The following is a 26,828-nucleotide window of genomic DNA, read 5'->3' as shown; positions in this document are numbered from 1 at the left end:
TTTTATTCCTTGATTCCGTTTAAATTGGCCTTTATTTTAATTACTTAGTCGGATTGTTCATGCAATGTTCGTATGTTTGATAAATGTTCAACATTCAAAACTGATTTTAATGAAAATAAAAAGTGTTGAAGTAACTGTCACGGAGCGACTGTAAATAAAGTTTCTTTGAATGTAAGTCAGCTGCTTCGGTTCAGGATCACAACAAACATGGCGTCGGGAGGCGGCTAACTGAGGGCAAAGGCTGCACATCCTCCAAACCCGTTTTAGTTAGACGTTTTTGCACTAAATAACAGATCATATTTGTTTGCCACGATCTCAAGATGGAGTCCGCCCCTTTTCCAGCGGAGGTGTCGGAGAGAAAAGTGTGTGTTGTCGGGTCGGAGCTGGTGGAAAACTACACTGTAAGCTATGTTCGGTTTAACGTCAGTTAGCTTAGCTTGTAGCTAGTTTAGCCTTGGGTCTGTTCAAGTGACAGCGAGTTATTGTCGAGCAAGTTACCCTGTCAATAAATACAAATTGTTTAGTCATTATACTTCTGTTTTATGCTACCCCCCGTGTCTTTATCCTCCTTATGCTGGACTAAAAAGAAGGACAGGACTAACAAGCTAACGGCTAACTGCCGTGTTAACTGTCTCAAACAGTTTCAGAGTGATCACATCGTGTCCTCTGAAGTCAGCAGACCTCACAGACCACTGCGGCTTGTATTTCTCTGTCAGGAATTATACTTGATGTCTTTATGGTGTAATACTCTTTACTGTTAGGTCTGACAGACAGTAACCACCGACACTGCTGATAAAAAATCATGATCGCGGAGCCCCACAGCTCCACTTATTTTCTGACCATAAGTTAAACCAAGTCGCTTGGAAGCAATTTTCTGGCAAGAAAAGTGTTTGGGATGTTGAGTTTTTATTTATCAATCAATTCTTAGTCAGTTTACGAAATCAGTTTTATGTTGGGCCACACCCATTAGAAAATAGAATAAAGTATTCAGTGATGTCGACTCTCTAGTTTATCTGATTTGGCAGTTAAATTTGCCGTTTGCATCAACATAATCAAAAACGTTGCATCTCAAGTCGGTCTAACTATGGACCAAATGTGTTGCAGTTGTCATCAAGACTGAAGACAAAGCAAACTGAAAGGTTTTTGCAGTCTTAATTATTCGCCCCAGACAGCTGATGTGTGTCTGTGTTGCAGTTCAGACTCTGATTGATCTCTGAACCTTACAACAAATCCAACTTCCTTATTTTCCACCAGTTTCTCTCTCTGTCTCTCTAAAGCTTTGGGATAAGTGTGAATTTTCATCCTTCATGGTCGCACGTGACCCCCAGGGGAAATTTGCATCTACTCGATTTATTCCATCATGCTGCCATTTAAATTTGCTTCACACTGAGTCTGAACACACCTTTAAGAAAAATATTACTATTTAAATCAATTTGAAGTAAATTATTGTTGGCTTAAAATGGTCCACTGGAAAACTTTACCTTCTATACTTTAAAAAAATAATGCCATGAACATTTATTATTTAATCCATTGCATCTCAAAAACCAGCTGGATCACAGCAGTGTTTAATTCAGTCAGATTGTAATCACTGTGTGTCCTGCTTTGGTGTTTCAGGTTTACATCATCGAGGTGATGGATGGAGAGCACAGATGGACTGTGAAGCACCGCTACAGTGACTTCCACGACCTCCACGAGAAGGTGAGAGACCATTCTTGTTTTGAGTTCAGTTTGGTGCTGAATGAAATAGTGTTTCTTACCGACTGAGGATTGAGAGTGTCAAGTTTTTTAATGCTGCAGAGCGCTAAACATTAATAATCAAATGTATTCAAATACAAAGTATTAGATTTTTAGAGTTAAGGGCCAATAGCAATGATTGTGTGTTTTGCAGTTGCAAAAATGTAATAAATAAAGGTTAACCTTTCTGATTTTTTTCCTACTCTTAATACAACCATTGCAAACAATTTTTAGTTACTGTAAGTGTGGCTCTTTTCTTCTCGATCTTGGTGTTAATTCACCCCCACAGCTGTTGTAAGAAAAGGCTCCATGTGACTGGACATAATTATTGGCTGAAGTTCCATTATCGGAACACTAGTTAATAATTCATATTTCTCATTCATCACAGGATAATACATTAGCCACTGATATATTGTTCATTGTATGTCTCGACACAGCATAGCACCACAATGCATTACATCAATATCTGAAATTCACTGTTGGAGTACATTGTTGAATAATTTAGACCAAAAAAATGTTTACTAAATGTGGACTGTGATTGATTTTCAATCTGAGAAATGGTTTTGTAAAAGTGTAAAGAAGCTATGATTTGTATTTACTGTGCTAAAACATAGAAATGACGACAGCAGGAGTTTGAGTTCACAAGTGAAACAGAACAGAAAACAAGTGTTTCAGACTGCTGAGAAAAACATCTGTGGGTTTGTACTTCCCAAAGACAGAAATGGAGAGACCAGACTAGGTCTATAACTATTATTCTTTTTGATTAATCAATAAATCTTTAGAATGGTAATGCCCATCACAATTTCCCTGAGCCCAAGGGCTGTTGTTTTGTCTGACCAACAGTTCAGAATCCAGGGATATTCCATTTATCTATCTAATTGACGATCAAGTAATTATGAAACTAATTGTTAGTTTTATCCCGATGTGTGTTTCCCTCCAGCTGACTGCAGAGAAGAAGGTTGACCGACGGCTGCTTCCTCCTAAGAAAATTTTAGGAAAGAACTCGAAGAGCTTGGTGGAGCGGCGGCAGAAGGAGCTGGAGCTCTACCTGCAGACGCTGCTGCAGCAGTTCCCACAGGCCACGCCCTCGTCGCTCGCCTGCTTCCTACACTTTCACCTCTATGTGAGTACGCCTGAGGCTGTTATTACCTATAACCTCAGAACATGTACTGTTATCATTCTAGTACTACACCTGTACTCACTCTACTGGTACCTCAGTCATAATGGCATGTGCTTGAGTATATGCTCGCATACTGCAGCCAGCAAATAGACAGCAAGCAGCCAGATGTGACGGTTGAACATGTGAATCCAAAGCTGAGGTCAGGGCTTTGTGCAGACCAGTTCTTCAACAACAAACTAGGAAAACCGTTTCTTTCAAGTCCTGGTTTTGTGTACGAGGTTAATATCATGTTGAAACAGGAAAGAGCCTTCCTCAAACTGTTGACACAACCGTCTTTTTTGAAATCTGTCTCGTGTGAGTCTCCTAACTTTGTTGAAGCACAATGATAAATTCCTGGAGTACCCCTTTTAAAAGGCCACTTTATTACTTTAATGTGGTTCTCCTATGAAGCTATATTCCTTTATAAAAGCAAAAATGCAAACCATTCGTTGGTGACTGCTTCCCCAGTGGGATGATTTGCTTCTATTGTGTTGTTAATATAATTGGTAACTGAATATCTTTTATGTTTTGGACTGTCGGACAGAGGATGCTCTCTTTTGCTAAATACTGTAAAACAGTCTTTACTACAGTAAAAGCTTTTTCATTTCAGTTGCCTCAGTTGTGTCTCAACTCAGGGTTGTGGTGCAACACGGTGATCATGTCAACACTGGCTGAGCAGCAGAAAACAGTCATAGGATCATCTCATAGGATTAAGTGTAAATGAAGGAACAATTCTATGCTTGTATTGTGAGTAAATGATGATTATTCCCTCTGATGAGAAGCACTGCTCCAGTTCGGTTCGGCTTTGTGATGATCAGTGACTGTGATCACATGACGAAGACAGAACAACAGACCAATGTTGTCTGAGTCCTCAGAATTCTGCAGATTAAACAGCCGAGGGAAAGCCCCTTCTCATGTGATGTGAAATGATCAACACATGACAGTCCTGGACGATTAAGATCTGGATGTTTATTATTCAGCTGCATTAATGCTGTCTCGCCATATAACTATAACCTCTTTGAAAAAAACAGTGGAATTGGTTCACTGTCTGAGGTGAGGTTCAGGCCTCTGCAGGTGTTGCTCTGGACCCTGCTCTTGTGGTTTAAGTAATCCAGGTTAATGTCACGTTATCCAGATAAGTAATCTGGTTAATTATCAACCATCTAACTTTTCAAACACAGTCAGAAGTTTTGATTTGTTTTTCTTGGATGAAGCAATCTTCAAAAACAGTGTATTGCAAAACATTTGTCAAGAAAGGCGACGAAGAGTAAAGAGTTGAAACCACGATCATCTGTTTGTTGAGCAGATAAGAAATTAGATGATTTAATTTAGTCTACAAACGTAACTTTTATTTTGAAGTGAATCCAGGTTTTAACAGACTGTTTGTCTCTTTCAGGAAATTAACGGCATCACAGCAGCACTGGCTGAGGAGTTGTTCCATAAAGGTTAGCTTCACCTCTGACCTTTGACCTGTTTTCCCTCATGTAGTGTTTCGAGAACTGTTAAAAATGAATGAAGCTGCTTCAGTGGAGTGGTGTGTCTCCTCCCTGTGTAGCTGCAGAGGCTCTCTCACTGAAGCTCTTACTGATAACTGTTATGAAACACCGACTAAGCGAAGTGTGCCAGAGCGTTCTGGCACAACACTCCTTGGCCTCGGGGAAATTGTGATGGACATTACCATTATAAAGATTTATTGATTAATCAAAAAGAATGAACAGATTCATTATAGTTATAGACCTAGTCTGTAACCTAGAATGATCTGGCACTTCATTTATTCATCAGGGACAACACATATCAATTGACATCTTTTGGGTGTTATTGTGGTAGACAGTCAAATGGCTGGTTTTCCTCCAAAAATCACTAAAACTGAGTTGACTCCTTGCTTGCACAATGACATGGTGTGAAACAGCTGTCTATAGAAACAGCTGTTAAGTTTAATTTCTCCATATTAGACTCAGCACTTTTTGTTTTTTGGGTTGCACAGAAAACATTTAGATACTAGTTTTAATAGCTTATTATCTGTTGCAGCTGAATAGTGTTACGGTGTGAGTAGTTTCCTCTAAATAACTGTTAAAATTTAATTTCTCCTTGGTCGCCTACACTTCATGTTTATACAAATATAACTTGACTACTATATAGAAAAACTGTTGCAGGTGTTTTAAACATCTGGTTTGTAGCAACACCAGTCGTGAAAACTTAACTGACTACTCTGCAAAAATGTGAAATGTTGAGATGTGTTGTGTCTTTGTTTGTTTGTGTGTTTGTCTGTGTGTGTGCTGCAGGTGAGCAGTTGCTGCAGGTTGGCGAGGTGTTTTCTCTGCGTCCTCTGCAGCTTTACTCCGTCTCCCAGCAGCTCCGTCTGGCCAAACCGACCTGCTGTAACGGAGATGCCAAAACCGACCTTGGGCACATCCTCGACTTCACCTGCAGGCTGCGATACCTCAAGGTCACACACCTCTTTATTTAGCTCAAACCCACATCGTACAGTTTATTGTTTTCTCCTGAAGTCCCTTACAGCAGCAGAGGTGTTAAACTTTCTCACTGGTTTTGTCTCTGTTGGTCAGATCTCTGGCACCAGAGGTCCAGTAGGAACCAGTAACATCCTGGAGAGCAGTCTCCCCTTCGACCTGTCTGTTTTCAAATCATTGCTGCAAATTGAGGTAACTGTCTGTTTGTCCTCAACAAAACTCATGTTTGATGATGGCTAATTAACACAAGGTCTTCCCACATTTTATCCATTTATTCCAGACTATTATCCCAGTTTAGTGCCCGGTTAATTCATTTGTGCATATTTGCAAAACAGTGCTGGAAACTTTGTGATGTCACAACAACCTGTGTTTCTTGCAGGTGTTGGTTGTGGTTAATTTCATTTTTGTATGAACACAGAGAAAAGCTCTACTGGCGTTGATTGTCATGTCAAGTCAGGGTTAAGTAAAATTGGATGTTTCAATATAGCTGATATGATAACTTCTCATTTTGGATTCTCATGCCCCCAGATAAAATCTTGAGAACTGAAAACATACTTAAGGTGTATTCTAGAGTTGTTTGATTTGTTTCAGTGTGATGATTGTAGAAAATGTTTTTCAGCTCGACTGAGGTGAAGAAGTTGCTTAATAGATAAAGAAAACATGTGATAGGCTGATGGAAACGCACTTTAATCTTTAATACTTTACATTGATGTTATAGCTCCTGCTTCGTCAGCTGTAGACAGAGCAGCAAAAACAAAGAACACATGGGGCGGGAAAGTGATCTAGGACACATAACCTACTACTTATACATACTAATAAACACTGTTCCTGGTTCAAGTCTGGCTACAGACTCGAGATGCATGTCATGTCTTCTCTGTCTGCGTAGTGGTTGATATAGACGAGACAAAGTCATGTCATCATATTAACACAAACGTGATCACCAGCAATTAAATGACATGATGTATCAGAAGATCATAAAACCTGCTTCTGTCTGTCTTCAGGTCAGTGAGTGCAACTCTCAGCAGATTCAAGGTTTGTCATCTCTGAGGTCGAGTCTGGCGACCATGAGTATCCACCGCTCCACAGAAACCATGATGGTAAAGTTGAGATTAAATACTGTAGTATACGTGTTTATGCAGTGTATTGTCTGTTGCATATTGATTTGTTTATTGTGATGTGTACGCTGTCCTCCAGTCGGTCCTTGTCCCAGAGGCGAGCGAGTTCTCACAGTGGGAACCCGAGGGGGCGGAGTCTGGCTGTCCTGTCACCGCCGTCATTCCCACGTGGAAAAACCTGACCACGCTGGACATGAGCCACAACTGCATCAGCACCATCGACAGCTCAGTGGTGAGACACACACCCACAGACAAACTGCAGCATGAGTTCGGTCGGTAATGGTTTTAAAAGTCAGCACAGGTATTTAATTTTTTTCTTCACAGGAGAAATACTGACTGACTCCAGTTTGTCTGTCTCACACTCTCAGAAATAAATCTATATATTTGTTTTATTTTTGTCAGTGTTTAATACAATGATACAACAAGTCAATATCTGGAGTGAAAGGAAACATATGAAGCCTCCAACCCTCAGATTTCAACCCTCTACCGGTCTAGACAAAAATAAAAAATACATGATGGTCAATATAAATACTCAGTACAAAGCTTTGCTGGCTCCTCTGCCGGCACTCATCTAGTTCTTGCATCTGGAGGTCAGCGCACTCTGTCCTTGATATCACCCACTCTGTCTTTGCAGCTGGGTATATGAATAAAGGAATAAAGAAAAGTTTATGCTCCATCCATCAGTCTCTGTGCGCTGACACTGAATTTTTCTGTGTTGCAGAAACTGATTCGTAAGGTGGAGTTTCTGGATCTGAGTTACAACCAGCTGTCCTCGGTGGAAAACCTCCAGGTATGTGGCGGCGTGATGAAGAACGCATCAGCTCTGTAAACTCATCACACCGTCAGTATCATTTCTAGGGCTACAACTAATGGTTACATTTATTGTTGAATAATTTACACAAAAGAAATATACACAATGAGTCCGAAGTGACGTCTTGTTTTGTCCAGTTTATGATCAAAGAGACTTGAGATGGGATCAAGACTTTCTGAGGAACACACACACACACACACACACACACACACACACACACACACACAAGAGAGACATGACAATGTTTTCATTAATCAACCCTGTGAATTACAGTGTACATACAGATGTCGTAGTGTGAATGTAGTTAGAACATCACAGTATTTACTTCACAGTCAAACTTGCACTCAGCCGCTGCAACACGCAGCGGGTCCTGCAGTTAAAATAAAGACAACCTTACAGATATGTTGTCTGTCATTATAAGCACAGTACAGAACTGGTTGTTTTGTGGTTGCAGCACCTGTACAACCTGGTCCACGTGGATCTGTCCTATAACAGCCTGCGGGTCCTTGAAGCTGCTCACACCCGTCTGGGCAACATAAAAACCCTTCGCCTGGCTGGCAACCAGCTGGACCGACTGACCGGCCTCACCAAGCTCTACTCTCTGGTCAACCTGGACCTCAGCCACAACCAGCTGGCCCAGGTAACTGTACCAAGGATATCCTGATGGTTCTGTGGTCCAAATGACATAGATACATAAACAAAATTGCATCACAAGAAAAAAAGAAAACTGTTGAGCTCTTGTAATAAGTCCTCAATTTAAAGCCAGTGTGTGTGTGTGTGTGTCTGTTTCCAGTTGGAGGAGATCAGGAACATCGGCTCGCTGCCCTGTCTGGAGAAACTCAACCTGTCCAGTAACCCCATGTGCATCATCCCAGACTACAGAACCAAAGTCCTGGCCCAGTTTGGAGACCGCGCAGCAGAGGTACACCACCAAAACCCCCACATCGTTCACATTACTACTGTACTCTTATTACTATTACTACTCCTGCAGCAGGGTTACACAGCCAGCAACAGAATACTTCTCTCTACTGTTAATATAATACTGCTAATATCACGACTGCAAAGACAAATGACCAACACTTGCTGCTAATGCTGCTATTACTGTAACTGCAAATACCACTACTGCCACTAATATGGCAGCTACTCATATTACTACTAAAATCACTAGTATATGTTCATTATTAGTGTAATAATACTACTGCTACAACTGTTTATGCTACTTTATGTTTATGCTGTTATTGCTATTAATTCTAAAGTTGTGTGTATGTGTTGACAGATGTTTGTTTATCCTCTTGTCTCTGCTTCAGGTTTGTCTCGACAGTAAAGTGACGACAGAGAAGGAGCTGGACACAGTGGAAGTGTTGAAAGCCATTCAGAAAGCCAAAGAAGTCAAAGACAGGATGAGCAGCAGCGACAAGAAGGTAAACTCTTGTCACGCTGAAGCCTCCTGTCTTCATTTATTTAAAAATGTTTTAGATTATTTTGCATTTTAACTGTATATTGTTGATACTGTTTTGTAGTGTGTGACTGTGTCTGTTGTTTATAATTATTTTTGTATCAGTATTTTGATGCTGCCCCGTGGCTGCATCTCTTTTTACCTGGTTAAATAGTGAAGAATGAAAAAGCGGTCAGTGTTAGTCAGTGTTACCATGATGATATGGTCAGTTATATTGACAGTTTGCACATTAAAGATTATTAAATAGTTCAGATATGTTAAGAGTTTAGATAATTAATTGATTCATTTTTCGTTCGTATTTCCAGTGTAAATAAGTCATTTTTGAATCTCTTTTAGGACTGTGGGACAGCAGAGCTATGAGGATTTTACTTGACAGCACTGAATATTTTATTTTAACACTGACACTGTCAAAGGAAATGAACTCATGTTGTGCACTGATTTGGCTACTAAGACTTCAACGTTTGAACTCTCATGAGCAGTACACAACCACTGTTGGATGTTAATCTTTGTTAGTCGTAGACTATTCTCGTAACTTTCAGATTAACTAACCCTGAAAGCTGCTGTAGTGGTTTTATAATCCTAACCTGATCATAGACCAATCAGAGATCACCACAGGACAAAATTACCAATTACAGGTGACTAGTAGTGGTTCTGATATCAAGTTAGTGACTAACATATCTGAAGCCTGAAGATTTATCAGCTGTTACTAAAACCATCAGAGCGTCCTGATTTATTGGCTACCTGTGCTAACTACATGCATGTTTGTTGGGGTCAGCTCCAAACCAATAATTAGACCTTTTTAGATCAGAGAGACTGTGCACATCAGCAGCAGAGTTAATATGTAATGAAAATACAGTCAATAAGTCAAACAAGTATGGGCATGAAAACATGTCTGATTAGGTGTGTGAGGTTGGGAATCTGACTTGGAAACCAAATATAAACTGATCTGTGAAATTCATCATCGAAATCTGTGTGTATTTAAAATGTTTAAACATAGCCTGCAAAATTGTGTTAAATGCATCCACACACAATCAGTGAAGTTTGTTTTAGATAAATCCTGTCTTATTTTGAGGCCTTGTGTGTTTTAATCTGATTTACTTTGACTAGCATGCGCTCTAAATAACAGTCAAGCCACATGTTGGTCCAACTTTTAAGCAGTAAGTGCTTTTATTTTGAAGACTGGGCAGACAGTTGGAAAGTGATCTTTGTCATTCTTGGTGGTTTTACTGTACATCTTCTGAGCCACAAATCTTAATGAGGTCGCAGGAGAAAACAGCTGTCCACAGATGTTTTCAGGGGTTCACAACAGAAACGAGCTCCACTCATGTTTTTTTATGGATTTAAAGAAAACTCTGAAACCTGTCATGGTTCATTAGGTTGTGTTTAAACTTACAACAAACAGATTTAGCTCTTGAGCTTCACAGTTTGATGATGCATGTGATTGTACAACTTGAGCCGAGGCTTTTTGTTTCAGTGGAACAGTCTGTGTCTTTTAAATTGGCTGAAAATCAGTTTTGACATGTCTTTAGAAAGTGCGGCTGCCTGTTGCTCTGCTGCTGATGGAGCTGCTGGTTGCAGGTGTTTAGGATGTGATCTGCTTGATGATGTAGGTGACTGCAGCTCTCTGAAGGCTTCCTCCTCTCTGTCCTCTCGTCAGATCAGTGAGGAGACCAGGTTGTCTACTGCTGCACCTCCTCACCTCTCCTCCTCCTCCTCCTCTCCCCCCTCCTCCTCCTCCTGCTGCTCCTCTGCTGTTGCTCCTCCCGCTGTCACCACCACCTCCTCCTCCTCCTCCTCCTCCTCCTCTTCCTCCTCTTCCTCTTCCTCTTCCTCCTCTTCTTGTCCGGCCCAGCAGGCTACCTGCCCCAGCCAAGGTAATCATGTATGTATCAGGCTGTGCAGGGCTGAGGGAGGGATGGTGGGCGGTTGTTTTTATTTTTGCTGTAAGGCAGCAGCCAGACAGGAAAGTGTGAAACTGTTCCCTTGCTCTTTGTCTGGAATGTGAAACAGGCGATTTCCCAAAACAGCAGCTGGATAAATCCCAAACACTGGAGTAGCTATTGGAACAAGAACAAACTGACGATTATTTTCATTACTGACAAATCTGCCAGTTGTTTAGTGTTTAGTTACTCAGAGACGGAAGTGACGTTTTGTTCAACCAGCAGCTCAAAACCCAAAGACATTCAGTTTACACTGAAACAAAACACAGACGTCGCAAATCCTCTATCCTCAATCCTCTAATTAATGATTTTTTAAATAAATTTTCTGTTGAACAACTTATTTATTAATTGGCTATTCATGAACCGCTGTAGCCCTCTCTAATTTAAGTCTTCGCTCCAATTCTTTCTCTCTGTTTGTAAAACTGAAACATAGAGTTCAATCCCTGGTCACTAAATGTTTACCGTTGAGGCCGTCAGCCTCCCAGACTCTGACACATCTGACATTTCACTAACCACATTTATTAGATATAAAACTTTTATGTTGTGAAATAGTTCCTCTGCTCTTCATCACTAAAGTTTAATGTTTTATTCTATTAAAGTGTTTTTATGATGTTTGGGAAGGCGGCCAGGAAACCCTGCATATCTGTTTAGCCTAGCTTAGCACAAAGACTGACTAGCCTAGTTCCATCTGTCTGTCTTACGTGTTGTATCTTTTTTTATTGAACAGGTTTAGAAACAGAAATGTAAAAAATTAAAACATAGTTTGTCTGGTTGCTGCCTTCAGTGAAGATTTTCTCTAATTTGAGATAAACGGCCTTTGATCAGTCCAGTGGATTTAAAATGAAACTTAATGTTTTCTTCAGATAATGATGATTAGCATTATTGCAGATAACAGACGTGTTTTTCCACTGCAGCTATGTGTTGCTGTGAGTCCAGTTAGGTAGATGACTGCATCAGGAACTGTAAACATTGGGGATTCATGCTTAAATTAAGAAACAGGAAATCAAATGCTGCAGTGGGAAACAATCACAACGTGTATACCAGACGAGGCTGATGAAGCTAATCTTCTTCTTTCACTCCTGATAGAGCACGTCTTGTTTTATCCTCTAACCGAGATGTCCTCAGCTTTATGTTTCATGTTGCAGATTCTTTACTACTACTATAACTTTAAAAATGTCGATCAGTTACAGGAGAATAATTAATCAGAGACAGATACTCACTAATGTTTGGTGATCATGTGACAACCTGCTGATGCTCACTAACCTCCTTTTGATAAACTGTTGACTAATGATGTTTGTTCTGGCTTAGTGCAGGCTGCGTACTGTGTGTTTAAATCTATAGAGTAAAAACTGAATGCAAATTGTTTTTAATTGAAATTTGTGTCTGATTCAGTCAAAATGTTCATGATGAACATGATCTATATGAATGCGTGAGTGTGTTTTCTATAGAGGCTTGGAGCAGCCATGGAGGTTTATAATTTTAGGCCCATTATTCTCTTATCAAAGTTAATTAAAAACTTAAAAGTAATATTTTTTTCAGTGTAGACATTCAGCGTCTCATGCTGGCAAAGAAGAACATTGTCAGGAAAATGGGTGAAATACTGAAATTATTGTGCACAGAATCAAATCATTTCAAAAATAACTACATCAGCCCTGAGCAGTGTCACATCAGTCAACTTTCTGCCGTGTCTGCAGATGTTCTTGTCAGCGTCACTGATCTGTTTGGTTTCCTGTTGCAGAAGTGATGAGCAGAGAAGAAGCCGCAGTTCCCCCCAGTGTTCTCCCTCCTGTGGACGCTGCACCTCCCCCTGAAAGCTTTAACACCAACACACACCTCCTGTCTGCTGAACCCACCCAGGTCGTCAGACACGCACACATCAAACACCAGGGTGGGGGGAGGGCCTGTTACCACGACAACCAATGGGATATCAGTTAGGAAGAGAGAGGCAGTTTCCAAGAAGGGTTGAATCAAGGGCAAATGGACTTGGTTGTAGATGCTTGATGACGTTTCACCTCTCATCCAAAAGGCTTCGGAACAGAAGAAGCCTCTTTAACGATCTACATTTTGTCGACGTTTATCGGCAAATTTGCATTTCACCAAGTGTTAGCATGCCATAGTAACATGGTAAATGTCATCAACATAACCAGCTAAAGCATGATTACAATGTCACTGTAAGCAAGTTAGTGTGGTAAAGTACAGCTGAGGTAAGGGGCGTACAGATGCAGGCAGAATTTGTTTGGATGTTTGTTTACAGTCACCGGGTTCTAATGTTGCTCCATGTGTTTATCTGCAGAGACAACAACCTGCTGTCAATATGTCTGAACAAACACAATGTCGAGCTCCCACAAGTATTACTACCACTACAACTACTACTACTACTACTACTACTACTACTACGGCCACGACTGTCTGGTCAGTATCAAAAAACAAGTTACTTGCATAATAAACAATTCCAGTCACTTTTATTTCAAAGCTTTTGCGATTGATGTTAATCTTACCGTCAGTGAATCTACTTCAATGTTTCTAGTCACTCGATGGCTTTTAATGTGAAACATATTTACAGGAAGTGTTGGGTTTCAGCCTGTTCAGCACTGACAATATTTTAACAGCAGTAAAAACAAAAATAGTGAGTGAATGATATTTTTTGTGTTAATAATATCACCTTAGAGCAGTAGAGGGGAGAGTATGACATAACTTGTTGCACTGAAGGAATCAGTGCTGTGGAAATGCACATTTTACTAACACAGGAAGTATTAAGTTTGCAAATTAAAACAGGAGCAGATCAGAAAACTAAAACCCCACCTGCTACTATTTCGTTTTACTACTACAGCTGTAACTGTTACAACAAGTACTACTAATAATACAGTACTACTCGTACAGCAGCTGTAGTTTCTCCATGACTGTTTTTCAGGCAGCTCTGTGTTGTCGTTCAGGCCTCTGTAACAAGACCTGCAGGAAGTCAAGATGGAGGCAGGTGTAGTTCACCATGTGTCCAGCTGGTGGCACTGCTGCCCTCCACAGGAGAACAGCATCACGACAAGTCAACGTAGTTAACACGATGTTACTGTGTTACCCCCCAAATCTCTCATGTTCTGCTTTTTTTTTTCTACCAGTTTAATTGAGTTTATTAACTTACAACAGGACATTTGGTTAAAGATGGGAGGGCTGTGTATAAAAGTAAAATGAGCTGATTGGATAACTGAAGTGAGTGAATGATGTAGTGTAATGAAGTCATATTTAAACAGGTGTTTTGTCTGTGTTCAGGACATAATGGAAAACCTTGATAAAGCCCCGTTTCTGTCTCTCTGTCCTCCAGTTGTGTCTGCTCCTCTTCCTCCTCCCGACCAGTTGAAACCAGCTGTTTGACGTGCAGCGCCACCTGGTGTCCTCTGCTTCCTTCTCACCTGCTCTCCCTCTCCTCCTCTAACAAAGACTTCGTTACTCAGCTCTCCCAGTGTCTCAGTGCCACCTGGAGGGAGCAGAAAAAGAAAAAGCAGGAAGAGGAGGGAAAGGAGGAGAGGGAAGAGGAGAAGAGGTCTGAATCCAGAGAGGTTCAGTTCCGTGTGGAGGGCACCGAGGTCGGCAGTCCCAGGTAATTCAACCAGAAACCCTCTCTCACTGCTTTCTTGGTTTCTCAAAAGTTCTCAGTCAATCTTACTGGTTTCTGAGATCCCCTTAAAAGTCCCTCTGGTTTCTGTGATTCACATAAGGTCCTGTTGGTTTTTGGGTTCCCAATAGTTTCTCAGATCCAATTAAGATCACACTGATTTCTGGGACTCCTTATGGTTTCTTACAGCCCTTAAAATGATCACTGGGGTCTGGGATGGCTTAAAATTCAGACTGGTTTCTGAGATCCCTTAAAACTGGTTTCTAGGATCCACTAAAAGTCCCTTGGTTTAGGTGATTCTCATGAGTTCCACCTGGTTTTTGGGTTTCCAAATGGTTTTCTCAGATTCCCTAAAGGTCCCACTTGTTTCTGAGATTCAGACATTCCTGCTGGGGATTTTGACTGGTTTCTGAAATCCTAAAATTCACACTGGTTTCTGAAATCCTGTGAAGTTCTCACTGTTTTTTGGATTTACAATGACTTCTGAGATCCTTTAAAATTCAAACTAGTTTCTGAAATCCCCTTAACTTCCAATTCCAGGACTGTTGCAGCATTTCCAATACTTCCACATATCTGCAGCTGTTGCAGCCATGAGAGAAGGACTTTATAGATGACTGTTATTATAGACGGTGGAGGTCACGTACTCCATCATATACAATTAATTAAGTAATAAATCATCTGACATTTGCTTATAAACATAAAGGAAATTATTTCAAGTACAAAAGAATGACTCATTCCCTTGCTTTATGCCTGTTTATCCAGTCCGGGCTCCAGGGACGGATACTTTGAGATGGGACTGGATGACACGGTGGAGGAGTCGGTCTGCTCCTCCTCTACGTCACTCGCTGCTCCTCCTGCAGAGGAGCTTGGTGGCCACCAAGGGGAACTGTCTGAGGAGGAGGAGGTGCACGTCAGCAGGGTGCTGTGGTGCTACTGCCTTCAGGTAGAAGAGAAGGTGGAGCAGAAGGAGATGTGCCTGGTGCTGACAGACCACCTGTTGGGGCTGCTGTACCTGTCAGATGATTTCACACGGACCAATCAGGACGCAGGTAAGCACACAGTCAGCCTCAGTTGATCTTTCTTTTTATACTTCATGCAAACAAATACAGAAGCTGTGGTTGCTACTCTTGCTTTTCATATTTGTTTATGTGAATTGTGTTTTGCTACTTGTCTTGGATTGAATTAATTAATCTAAGTTCATGTCAGACCCTTTCTATTTTTTTCGTCCTCACAAAAAATCTTGAATGTTCTGCTGCTGCAAATTTGAGACACATTCATCCTTTCTAACACTGTTGGGCTTTTTTTCAAAGTTCTGTGTTCGACAAAACAGACACAGATCTGACAGACAGAAGCATCACCAGGCCTGATGCAGAACTGTGTTCACTAGCAGGAAGTGAAACAGAGCTGGACTTGAGACGTTTCAGTCTCAATCTAGTAACTTTTCCCAAGAAGTGAAGAAATAACAGTGGTCAGATTAAGTTAAAATTATGAACTGAACTGTCAATACAAGGATATTTATTTTTCCACTTCTTGATTTCTGCTGTTTTTTCTTCCTCTTTTATTTTTCATCACAAAGCTCAACAAACCAGACAAGAAACTTTGCCTCACTGTCAAAATGAATGGCTGCTGGTTAATACTAAGATTATAAGTGGCCAAATCAAGAATAATACCAACAGCAAGACAAACATTCAACTTGGTGGCCACTGAAAGTTTATGTGATGAGCTTCTACAATGTTTCATGTGATGAAACAAAACCAGCTGCGTGAAGATGGAACCAATACTAACTAAAACAATAATAATAATTATTATTATAGACAAATCATTTTGTTGCGAGCTGAAATGTTAAGAGCGATCTGTTCTCCTCAGACCAGGAGCAGAGTCCGCCTGTGAGGGAGGTGCTGTCAGGCCTGCAGATGGACCTCCTGCTGCCTTACCCTCAGCTCCTGCTGTCATCCCGAGGCGAGCTCCCTGACTGCTGCCTCGCCTTCGGGCTCCAGTCTGGTCCAACCCGCTGGTACATCTTCTCCGAGGCAGAGGAGCTCCGGCAGACCAGGGCTGAGCTGACGGCGCTGATCCAGGTCAGAGAGCAGCACAAGATCCAACTCACTGAACGGGTCATTTCACACAGTTCGGTCAAACCGAGCTTTAACATATAGATACCATAAAGAAACATATAAGAGTGCACATTGTGAAAATGATGAAAGAAGAATGATGCAGACATTCGTGAAGCATAAATCGAGCTGCAGTCTGACACTGTGTGAGCACCTGGAAAACAAAAACCTTGTCCCTTGTTTTTCCAGGCAGCAGATTCTCATACCGCCCCCAAGGCCTCAGACACTCCTCAGCTCCTCCCCCGTTCACTCATCAACTCCTGGGAGCTGGAGGAGAGCCAGGGGGCCCAGGGAGGCTACCCTGCCCACCTCCTCCCCTCCTTCTCCTCCTCCTCCTCCTCCTCCTCCTCCTCCTCTTCCTCTGCCCCAGACGCCCACCCTCTCCTGTTAGACATCTTATCCCAGAAAGAAGAACCCCGCCTCCCTCCTCTCCTCTTCCTCACCCACCGACACCTCTGGGTGCTGAAGATGGACTTCAGAGAGCTGGCTGAAAGAGAGAGGAGCAACGCTGACCTTCATCTCACCTCCTCCTCCTGGTGCAGGCTGGTCCGCGTGCCCCTCGGCTCCGTGGTGCTTCACCCCAGGGAGAGAGCTCCTCAGGTCGGGGACAGATCCAGTCACACCTCCTGCCCTGGAGCAAATCACCACCACAGGTACAGAGGCTGTGACTGGATGAATGCATGATCGAAGTACTTGCCTCTCTGCAGCAAACTTTCAGGGCAAATAAAGGAAAACAGTAACAAGTATCCATGTCGGGTTTGGTAAATTGATAAATAGTATGATATTACATATATTTTGTATCTTATTTTTAGTTTGGATTCTGTTCATATTTTTTTTTTTACCCCTGAAAGAAAAAGAGAAATTTAAATTCCCCAGAATAAATTCTCATAATTTAATGTTTAATGTTATTTAACTGACATAAGTGAATTATCAGGCATTGGTCGCATCAGGAGATCAGATCATTATATTTAATTTCATAATTCGTTTGTCTCCTGCTTCAATATTTGCAGTTTTTATTTGTTTCAGTTTCTGCAAACTTTAATGTAAATAATAAAATAAACCTAAAATCGGCATCATTAACATGCAATTGTATCATCAGTTCTTAAAAATGTATCATTTTATTGATTGATAAAAATCTTAAATTACTAATATTAATTCAATGTCTTTGTAAAACAGAACAGTAAAATTGATCATCATACATTGTTTGTTCTCTACTTTAGTTTCCCTGCTTTTGAATATTGTCATTATCTGTATTTTTACATGTTGTGTCCAGGAGGAGTCACGCTGTGGAGCTGCTGCTGGGAAATCAGAGGCTGCTGCTGCTCTTCCCTCTGGCCCAGGACAGGAGCTGCTTTTTGGTGGAGCTGAGCCAACGGAGAGCGTCCCTGGAGGGGCTGAAGATGTTGGTCCTGCCCAAACCCTGCAGGCCCTGTCCACACCAAGGAGAACATACACAAGGTGAAGATCTCTCAGATCTCATCAGCCTCTCTTTCAGTTGATTGTGTCATTTAGTTTGACCCCTTCTGGTTTCTTCTCCCAGTGTTACGACTTTGTCTGACACCTCCTTGTTGTTGTGTTCTCAGAGCGTTGCAGATCCAGAGACCAGTGCTGTTGTACCAGTACCAGGAAAGCACACAACTCCAGCAGGTAAACCTCTGAAGCACGTCTGTGTAGTTGAGCGTAGATTACTTTTTTTTACATTCTTCTTGTGAGCAACGTGCTAATGTCAAAGTTATTTTTTGATCAAGGCTTTACAATGTCCAGCTCACAAAATGTCACGGTCACAATTCTTTGAAAAATTAATTCAAGGGATCCTTTTCAAAAATGTGTGTTTATCTCATGTTTTTAATGTGACAAAAACTAATATTTTTTAAAGTTTTTAAACTCTCAAATAACAATATCTGAATCCGCCATCCCAGCTGTGTGAATGCCGTGTCATAACCAACATTTCCACATATCTCAGCCTTCCATTGTGAGAATAATTAATCGAGTAGAAATACACAGCCTCATCTCAGACGACGCTGATTAGATTTTGGTGAAATGTAAGCACATGATCCAATTTGTTTTTCTCAAAATCGTGCTGATTGGCCTCAGGGGGGCACTACAGGGTCTTCGTCATCAGTCAACAAACATCAGGGAGCACAGCGTGTCATCTTCTTCTCACTGTGGAATTGTAACTGTTGTTTCTTATATTTACGTCATATTTTCTTCACTTCTCCTTCCTCCTCCTTCCTTCTCCCCCTCAGCTGGGACTCTTCCCGTCTCCAGCTGGAAGAGAACCAGCCGTCCCCCCACCTAATCCCGGGTCTCTCCCCAGGACTGAAGCTCCTGGCTGGGTTCGGAGGAGAGCAGCTGTTGGCCTTCTTCCACAGATACATAGCGCTGGTAGGACACACACACACACACACACACACACACAGTTATGTGCCTGTGCTCTCTGTGTGTCTTTGTATTATCAAATGCTGCATTTCATTTAAGTGTAAAATCACCTGCTGACTGTTTTCCTAAGTAAACTGCTGTTAAAGGCTTTAATTTTAGTGGGGCTGCAACTAACAATTAATTTACCGATTATTTTCTTAATTCATTTTTAATTTTTTTGTTTTCTTGAATGTCAGCAAATAGCAAAATGTGTCAGTCAGAAATTTATCTTAAAATGTCAGAGTCCAAACCCAAAGAGTCCGTTTGCTTTTATAGAGACAGAAAACCAGCAAAGAAAAAGCTGGAGCCAGAGCTTTTTAATAACATAAAACTTTAACTGATCGTCAAGATAGTTGGCAATTAAATTTCTCTCAGTTGATAATAATAACATGCTCACCGCCCTTGATATCTTGAGAGAGAAATTGTCAGTCAGACGACTGAAGTCAGGTTTTCTCAGTTGATTTTGGACACAGTTGTTCATTTGTCCATCTTCTCTACATCTTTTAACGTTGCAGTTCTTGTGCTGTCTTTTTAAAAATTCCAGTTTAACTTTTACTGTTATTGCCACTTATATCAGTCTGAGGCGGAGGAGGTGAGACAGGTCTTGTGGCTGTCTGTGGTTCTCTACAAGTCTCCGGAGGCTGAGCTCACCTGCTGTCTGCTGCTCTCCACTGATACAATCTACTTCTTGCTGGAGGACTCCGCCTCCACACTCGGCCATCACACAGGTAGGAAGAACAGACATGATTGGCTCAGTCCCAGTGAGAAAAGATTGCACTTTAAATTTTATAAAGTCATGGGAGTCGCTGCTACTTTACAACTTCTGCTGCTGCTACAGTCTTTACTTTTGATTTACATAATCACATGACATTGTAGTTATTTTTCCCAGTGGACATCAGGAAGAGTAATGCTAAGCTAGTGGACACATAAACAAACCTTACTTTGTTTTTACCTCTAAAATGGTACAGATCATAGAACAGCAGTGTTTGTCTTTATTTAGCTGTTTGTTTCCTGTCATGTAGTGAACATCACAGCCTCAGAGGATCATGAATGTGTCTGTAGGCTTTCAGTTTTGTTAAATCTCTCCTTCCTTTTATCGCTCTCCCTCTGTCTGTCTCCGTCCGTCAGTGTTGGAGATAACAGACTCTGGAGATCCAGACGTCTGTCAGTGCTACTGTCTCTCCATCAGACTGTCTGAGCTGCTGTCCGTCAACGTGGGACTGTTCGACCAGTACTTCAGGGTCGTAGGTCAGTGGATTCACACGCACGTTGTCTGTGTCCGCAGAGGTCATACAAGTTTTAAATATTGAACTGCTGCTTAATGTTGATATTACTCTGTGTCAGCTCGTTGTCTCTCCATGGATCCTCTCTCTGCAGGCCGTTCGGCCGACCACATCGTGTGCTGTCTCAGCAGGGACAGTTATGGGACGGGCGTCTTTCTTCAGGAGCTGATGTCAGCTCTCAGTCTGCAGCAGCAGCTTCCTCCTCCAGAGCCGTCAGATCAGGACTTCTACTCCCAGTTCACCAACACAAACACAGGTAACCGTGCTGGCACACTGTCAATCAGACAAAATGTAATATCCTTCTTCATATCAAATCCAACCTTAAAGTCCCTTCCTCTCAAAAGTGCCTCTTGCCTGTTGTTACTTCCCTGTGCAGAATGATTATATTGTTTATATAGTTTGACACTACAAGGATGTTTTCCCATTCATCTGCTACTACTGTGTTTAATAAATAATAAATATACTTGTCTTTGTCCTGAACTTTGGATTTGTTCTTCTCCCTGATTACATCTGTGCGCAGTAAGAACAAATTGTCTGATTTATCAGGTGACAGATGTGAATTTGTCTCCTCCTGCAGGTAAGATGCAGAACTACGAGCTGGTCCACAGCAGCAGGGTGAAGTTTATTTATCCCAGTGAGGAGGAGATGGGAGACCTGACCTTCATCGTGGCAGAGAGGAAGACTCCGGCCAGCGCAGCGTCTTCATCATCACGCTCCTTTAATGTCCTGCTGTACCTGCTGGTTTTCCAGGTCCGAATTTCTTTCTCTGTAATTTGGGATTGTAGGGGAGTTAATGTGCTGGAGCTATTTCTAGACAAACAACAGTCCGTCTGCACAGTACTGCTGTTTAGTGTCTGCGGCTACAGCTCAGGTTGTTAGAAGTATCTTTAATTGATTGAATTTGTGTGTAGTGATGATTTCTTGTTCTTTTCTTGCTTTTTTGTTTCCACTGGGGCTGCAGGAAATTAAAAAATGATGATGTAATTTTTGTTGGTTCCTTTACATCTGTAGTTCCACAACACTTATGGTGCTGACAATGCGCTCCTGCAGCTCCTGCGATTTGGATATTGCACTTGACCATATTGTGATTTTGATTATATTTCCATTAATTGGGCATCCCTAATTTCCACGCTTGGAATTTGCATTTTTTTTGGTTTGTTGTTTTAAACTCATGTGTAAAACAATAATTATTCTCTCTTCCTGCCTTTTGTTCCTTTCCTCCAGGTCCAGATCCCGAGCCAAGGCTCTGCCCTCTCAGGCCCCTCCTCCTCCACCTCAGCCCCGTCTCCTGTGCTCCAGCCCAGGACCCTGATCCTGACCAGCACCGATGTGTTCCTACTGGACGAGGACTACATCAGCTATCCTCTGCCCGACTTTGCCAAAGAACCTCCCTCCAGGTGAGCACACATAAACCCCTGCCCCCCCCGACACCACCATTTTACAAAGCCACGTGAGTCAGTTAGAAGCAGAACTGGTCCCAGGCCGACAAACAGTAAACATTAATCTTAATCAACATGATGCCTCCCCTCAATGTAGCAGAGCTATAATTCAGCAGCAAGTTAAAAAAAACAAAACAAACTGTTCCCTCGTGTCTCTGCTCGTCTGCTCCAGTGGATTATACAGACTGTTATTTTAAAATCTGTTCATTTCTCATTATTAGTCTGACATTGTGTTCATCTGAGTTGCTTTCTGTTTGTGAAGGTGGGTTATTTTTGCCCTGACCAATCAACAGTGATTGACGTGTATCTCCTATTTACATAATTTTGTTTATAGGAGTTATAGGAGTTTAGTTTATAGGAGCATTTGTGGTGCAGATCAAAAACCAAACTGCAAACATCTCATCTCCAGTAGTCGCCATTTTTGCAACCATTTCCTGGCTGTGGCACAGGACAATGACATTCTTTATCCCACCAGCAAAGCTCTGATTTGCTCAGTTGTTTTACCAACTGGGGAAACAGCCGTTCGTGAGCAATAAAACCAGATCTATTTGAATCACTGACCACATCAGAGGTTGGCAGCGATTTACAGGTGTAGTGCTGTTGTATATTAGTCATTATGAATCACAGTAGGAAAATATGACCCAGTTTTAAACTTGTCTCTGTTTATCTCCCTCATAAACAAAACATTGTAAATCTTAAAGGCAGTTTTTAATGAACAGCAGCACTTCAAAGATCCACCTGAGAGAAAAGCTGCTGAAACAGAAGCAGCAAACAGTTTTATCAGCCCAGAGGCAAGCAGAGCTCATCTGCTGCATCACTCTCTCCTACTTCCCTTATGGTGGAGATCATTAACTGAAACCGCTGGTGTCTGTTTGTTTCTGTTGCTCTGCAGTTTCCTGACTCACAATGTTGTTCATGAAGAAACTGTTCCAGTGTTTCAGAGCACATTCCAAAAATAACTGGAAACGGATTGAGCTTCATACAGCTGATACAGATCCAGTCAATAAAGGGGCTATTTGTTTTTTCTGCTGGGAGCAGGTGGTGGTGGTGATTGTTGCTTGACAAGAGCTTCAGCCATTGTTGTGTTTATAAGACAAGAGGTCATAACACGCTCTGTGAACAGCGCTACATTAAGTCTCTATTAGAAAGTGACAAGTCGGACCGGGGCTAGATGGTTAGCGTGATAATTTCATTAGAACAATGGTGTTGCTTCCCACTGCTGGAGACAGCTCTTGGTGAGTAAAGGAACGAAATTTGATGCTGAACTCGCAACTGGCAGGTAAACAGTTGGTAATGCTAATGCTCGCTATGTAGCAATAGTTAAACTTACAAATACCTTCTTTAATCCAAATTATAGGCATATCTCCATGAACAGCAGTAAGGAAGTTACTTTCTATACACCACAACTCTACACTAGCTACAAGTTCAGAGCCTGATCAAGCAGGTGCAGAATGATTTGCTCCCTCTACCAGCTGCAGAAAATGTCTAAATTTCTTTTATTAGGCTGCTTTTATTGATTGCCAAGAAAATCTGATTGCAGATGAGCAAACTATTGGTTTGCTTTTACTTTTTATCCCAGGCTTTCTGTCTGGAAACTGGGAAATGTTATGGATTTCCATAGAACGTCTGATACACGTTAAATGTCTTTGGGAACATGTTGAGAGTCTCTGACACATTAAATGTGATAAATAAACATTTTCCTCAAAGAAATGTAGGATTCTTGTGTGTGAGACTGAAGTGACGTCTTTCAGGTTATCATGATGGTCATTAACAGTATGGTTTCAGTCACTCTCATCATCGTTTTTCTCGTCATCTTTGCCATCATGTCCTGCAGGGAGCGGTACCAGCTGCGTGAAGCTCGGAGGATCCGGGACCTGGACCGGGTCCTGTTGGGCTATCAGACGTACCCTCAGGCTCTTACCCTGGTGTTCGATGACCTGCCCGGCCCTGACCTGCTCTGTCACCTCACCATGGACCACTTTGCCGCCGGAGGGGAGGAAGTCCTGCCCAGAGGCGGTGGAGCCAGCGGGGGCGCAGAGGGTGAGGTCCAGTGGTGTGTCTTCGTCCCGGGAGCCGACAGCAGAGAGAGGTTGATCTCACTCCTCGCTCGCCAGTGGGAGGCGCTGTGCAGCCGGGAGCTTCCTGTGGAACTCACCGGCTGATTGGTTGACAGGGAATGACGGAGAGACGGGTGACTTTTCAGCCCCTTGTTGGTTGGTGGGAGCTGACTGGCGGGTGGAGTCATCATTTGACTGGGATAATTTACACATGGATTCAGAGCTGGATTAGTTTAAAGGCTTCAGTATGCTTCAAACGAAGGCTTCAGTCAGCACACGTGATTAAAGTTCAGCCAGGTTCAGCTTTTATTGATGAAGTTTCTGTTCGGCATCCTCACTTAATAAGATCTTCACTTCAAGCGTGAACTAGTTCATATGTCGACACATGAAGTCGAGGTGTCTTTAGTCTCAGCATCATGAATCATTCAAACGGAGATAAAGTCACTCTTTTTCAGACAGTGTCTCCACGAAGACATTCATAATGACAGAAGTTACAACCTCACCTACTGTCCACACACCTGGACAGTCACTGCGTAACGTGGGTGCAATAGTGAATTGGTTAAAGTTATAAAAATGTGTCTTGATGTGGTGGGAGGTAGTTTCAGATGCTGTTGGACGATCCAACAAGCACTTTGTTTGAAGCATACTGACACCTTTAGGTTTACTTCTTAAAGCTCGGAGGGGACGTGGCTCTGCTCACACGCTCTTTGGTGAGCAGGACCCAGTGGACACCAGACTGCCATTACAGACAGTCGGAGGGACCTGTGACCTCACAAGAAACTGAAATAATGGGATTTCTTGGCACAACCTCACCTTGCAAAGTGTTGCAGATTTACTTATTCATTGGTTGACTTGATTGACAGACAGACAGACAGACAGACACACTGGTATTGCACAGCAGGGGGCGCTGCAGACAGTCCACAGGAGTTTCTACTTGATTTTATTCATCATTACCTTAAATGAACAGTTTGTCATTTCTGGTAAATCCTCTCGTTCTCTGTCTTGTGTGTGTTAAGCCTAGCTTAGCACAGAGACTGGAAGCAGGAGAGAAAACTGCAAGCCTGGCTCCATCACAAGTGTAAAAAAAAATGTTTGAGTTAACATTTTGTTATTTATGTAAAGTTGATCTTAAAACCAAAACTCACTTTAACATATTTTCATTTGTACATGTTCTGTCTGAATCCAGGTAACAAGAGGATTTTCCAAAATGTTGGACTGTTGTTTTAAGACACACACACACACACACACACACACACACACACACACACACACACACACACACACACACACACTGCTGCTCAGCACAATCTGCTTTCTGAACATTTTATTCCTTGCACATTGTAATTGAAGCAGTATTACTGAACTGTATACTAAAGCTTTTTATTAATATTATATGAATATAATTGTTGCTTTGGGACAGACATGTTTTCCATCCTGAAGATGATTTTGTACTAAACATGAAGGACCTGATGATATTTGCAACATGAACTCTGAAATGACATATTTAGTATTATCATTGAGTATTATTTTTTATATTTTCTTTGTGTTTTGTTTGTCATGTTCTTCGTACATTACTGTTGACAAATGGGAAGCCAGCCACTGTTGGACCTCCCCACTCTTCACCAGTGTTGTTTACGTTACATGTTGTTGTCTTGTTAAAGGGGAACGCCACTGAATTAAAGTAAAAATGAAATCTCCCCATGTAACAATAATTCCTGTTTGGTTAAGCGACAGTGGTTTGGATCTTCGAAAATCAGCAGGATTCAACCGCAGACGGCGCACTGTTCAGCTGATGCAGCGCTTAAGCTAGAAAACCAGTCTGACTGTGGGGCCAGCAAAATGTGAGTCATTTCAACTTAAGCTGACACCATGATGGACACAGTCGCTGGGAAAGTCTGTCTGAACAGGTGTCTGCCATTGGTGTGAGATTCAACTCACAGAATACAAATGAAGGTTCAAAATTTAAATTTTTTTTTTTTATAGGGGTGCAGTGACTTTTAATAATAAATTATTATTAAATTGATCTGCATTATTCTGTAATAATTACCTTCATGATAAATTCTTAGAGTTGAAAAATCCTGTTTTGGTGTGTGATAAGCATTAGACTGAAAACAGCCCTGCATTAAAACAGCATGAGGCTCTGTGTCGGTGCCAGTGTTGCTTCAGGTGCTGCCGAAAGGCAACTTGGTGAGGGGTTACTGATAGAAATAATAGACAAAACTACCAAAATAAGACCTGAGCTGTAATAAAGCAGAATTTAATCTTAAAAGACCTCGAGGAACAGTGTGACTCAGAGAATGACTGAATTACCAGTTTAAAATGACTCAGACCTGAAGTCCTACATGAATGGACATTAATCCACTGAGGGTCCAGCACTCATCAGCTGAGGTGGCTTGTAAACAGCTTGTACTCTTTTCAATTAAGAAAGAATTTCACTATCGTATCTGATTGAAAGATTTCAGATTTACACTCGGTGATCAAGATTACAATCAACAGTCCTTTGAAAGGAATGGAGAAAGAGCTGCTTTTTATTATATTATTCAGGCCCGGTCTTGAACCTACTTTGTCTCCTGAGGAGGAGAAGATCTCCTCTGGTGGAGATTCTGCTTCAGTGAAGAAATGTGTTGTAATGAAAGAGCAGAGGAGATGAAGAGGAGCCATATTGTTTGCCATATTTTAATGATCTGCTGTATTTGATCATGTTTTCCCAGTTTAAACGATTCTACTTCTTTAGGATATTACATTGGTGATACTCTTGAGGCTTCTTATCTAAGATATTTAGTGTTTGCATAATAATCCAATAGGTTTTAGTGTGCTATTATTAGCTTGTCCCCAGGTTGTTAAGCAGTATCTAATGTGTGAGAAAATTTTACCTGCACCAGTGGACATGCATTTTCAGGTAAATCTGAAGTTACGTGTTTGTTCCCCAAATGAGCCACCACAGCACTTTCGAGTTGATGCAGATTGCTTACATATTTTTTGCGGCAACGGCATAAACCTTGTGAAGCAGAACCTTTTGTCTCCTGCAGGGCCTTAGCTACCATTGAGGACATGTACTTCAAATGTTTTTCTTGCGGCATTTTTTGGCTGATTTCAGTATTTAAAGACTTCATCTCGTTGCTTGACTGCTTTTAGGTCAACAAAATAAAGGATTTAGAGTTTATAAGTGAACCGCTAACTAAATTAAAAAGTATACAAAAGATTTAGACAATTGAAAACTTTAGAACATT

The 26,828-nt window shown here is 41.6% G+C and overlaps 1 protein-coding gene across 1 annotated transcript; it reads left to right on the top strand.

Moving 5' to 3' along the window:
- Window positions 1–202: 202 nt before the first annotated feature.
- nisch (nischarin) lies at window positions 203–25,295 on the top strand. The gene is made up of 28 exons (XM_087176561.1): window positions 203–401; window positions 1,615–1,698; window positions 2,675–2,857; window positions 4,290–4,338; window positions 5,176–5,339; window positions 5,458–5,553; window positions 6,363–6,458; window positions 6,556–6,708; window positions 7,198–7,266; window positions 7,742–7,927; window positions 8,081–8,209; window positions 8,595–8,708; window positions 10,401–10,617; window positions 12,422–12,540; window positions 12,977–13,095; window positions 14,000–14,275; window positions 15,053–15,339; window positions 16,157–16,368; window positions 16,591–17,054; window positions 17,675–17,859; window positions 17,985–18,048; window positions 18,648–18,786; window positions 19,397–19,547; window positions 19,948–20,067; window positions 20,197–20,358; window positions 20,680–20,852; window positions 21,327–21,499; window positions 23,376–25,295. The coding sequence occupies exons 1-28, from the start codon at window positions 321–323 to the stop codon at window positions 23,701–23,703; spliced, it is 4,593 nt and encodes a 1,530-aa protein (XP_087032687.1). The 5' UTR covers window positions 203–320; the 3' UTR covers window positions 23,704–25,295.
- The last annotated feature ends 1,533 nt before the right edge of the window (window positions 25,296–26,828 follow it).

This window comes from Seriola lalandi, unplaced genomic scaffold (assembly GCF_002814215.2).
Source record: "Seriola lalandi dorsalis isolate HSWRI2012SDOR001 ecotype SW California unplaced genomic scaffold, Sedor1 jcf7180002054561, whole genome shotgun sequence".
NCBI lineage: Eukaryota > Metazoa > Chordata > Actinopteri > Carangiformes > Carangidae > Seriola > Seriola lalandi.
The sequence above is the reverse complement of the archived record's forward strand: the minus strand, read 5'-3'. Positions and strand labels throughout refer to the sequence as shown.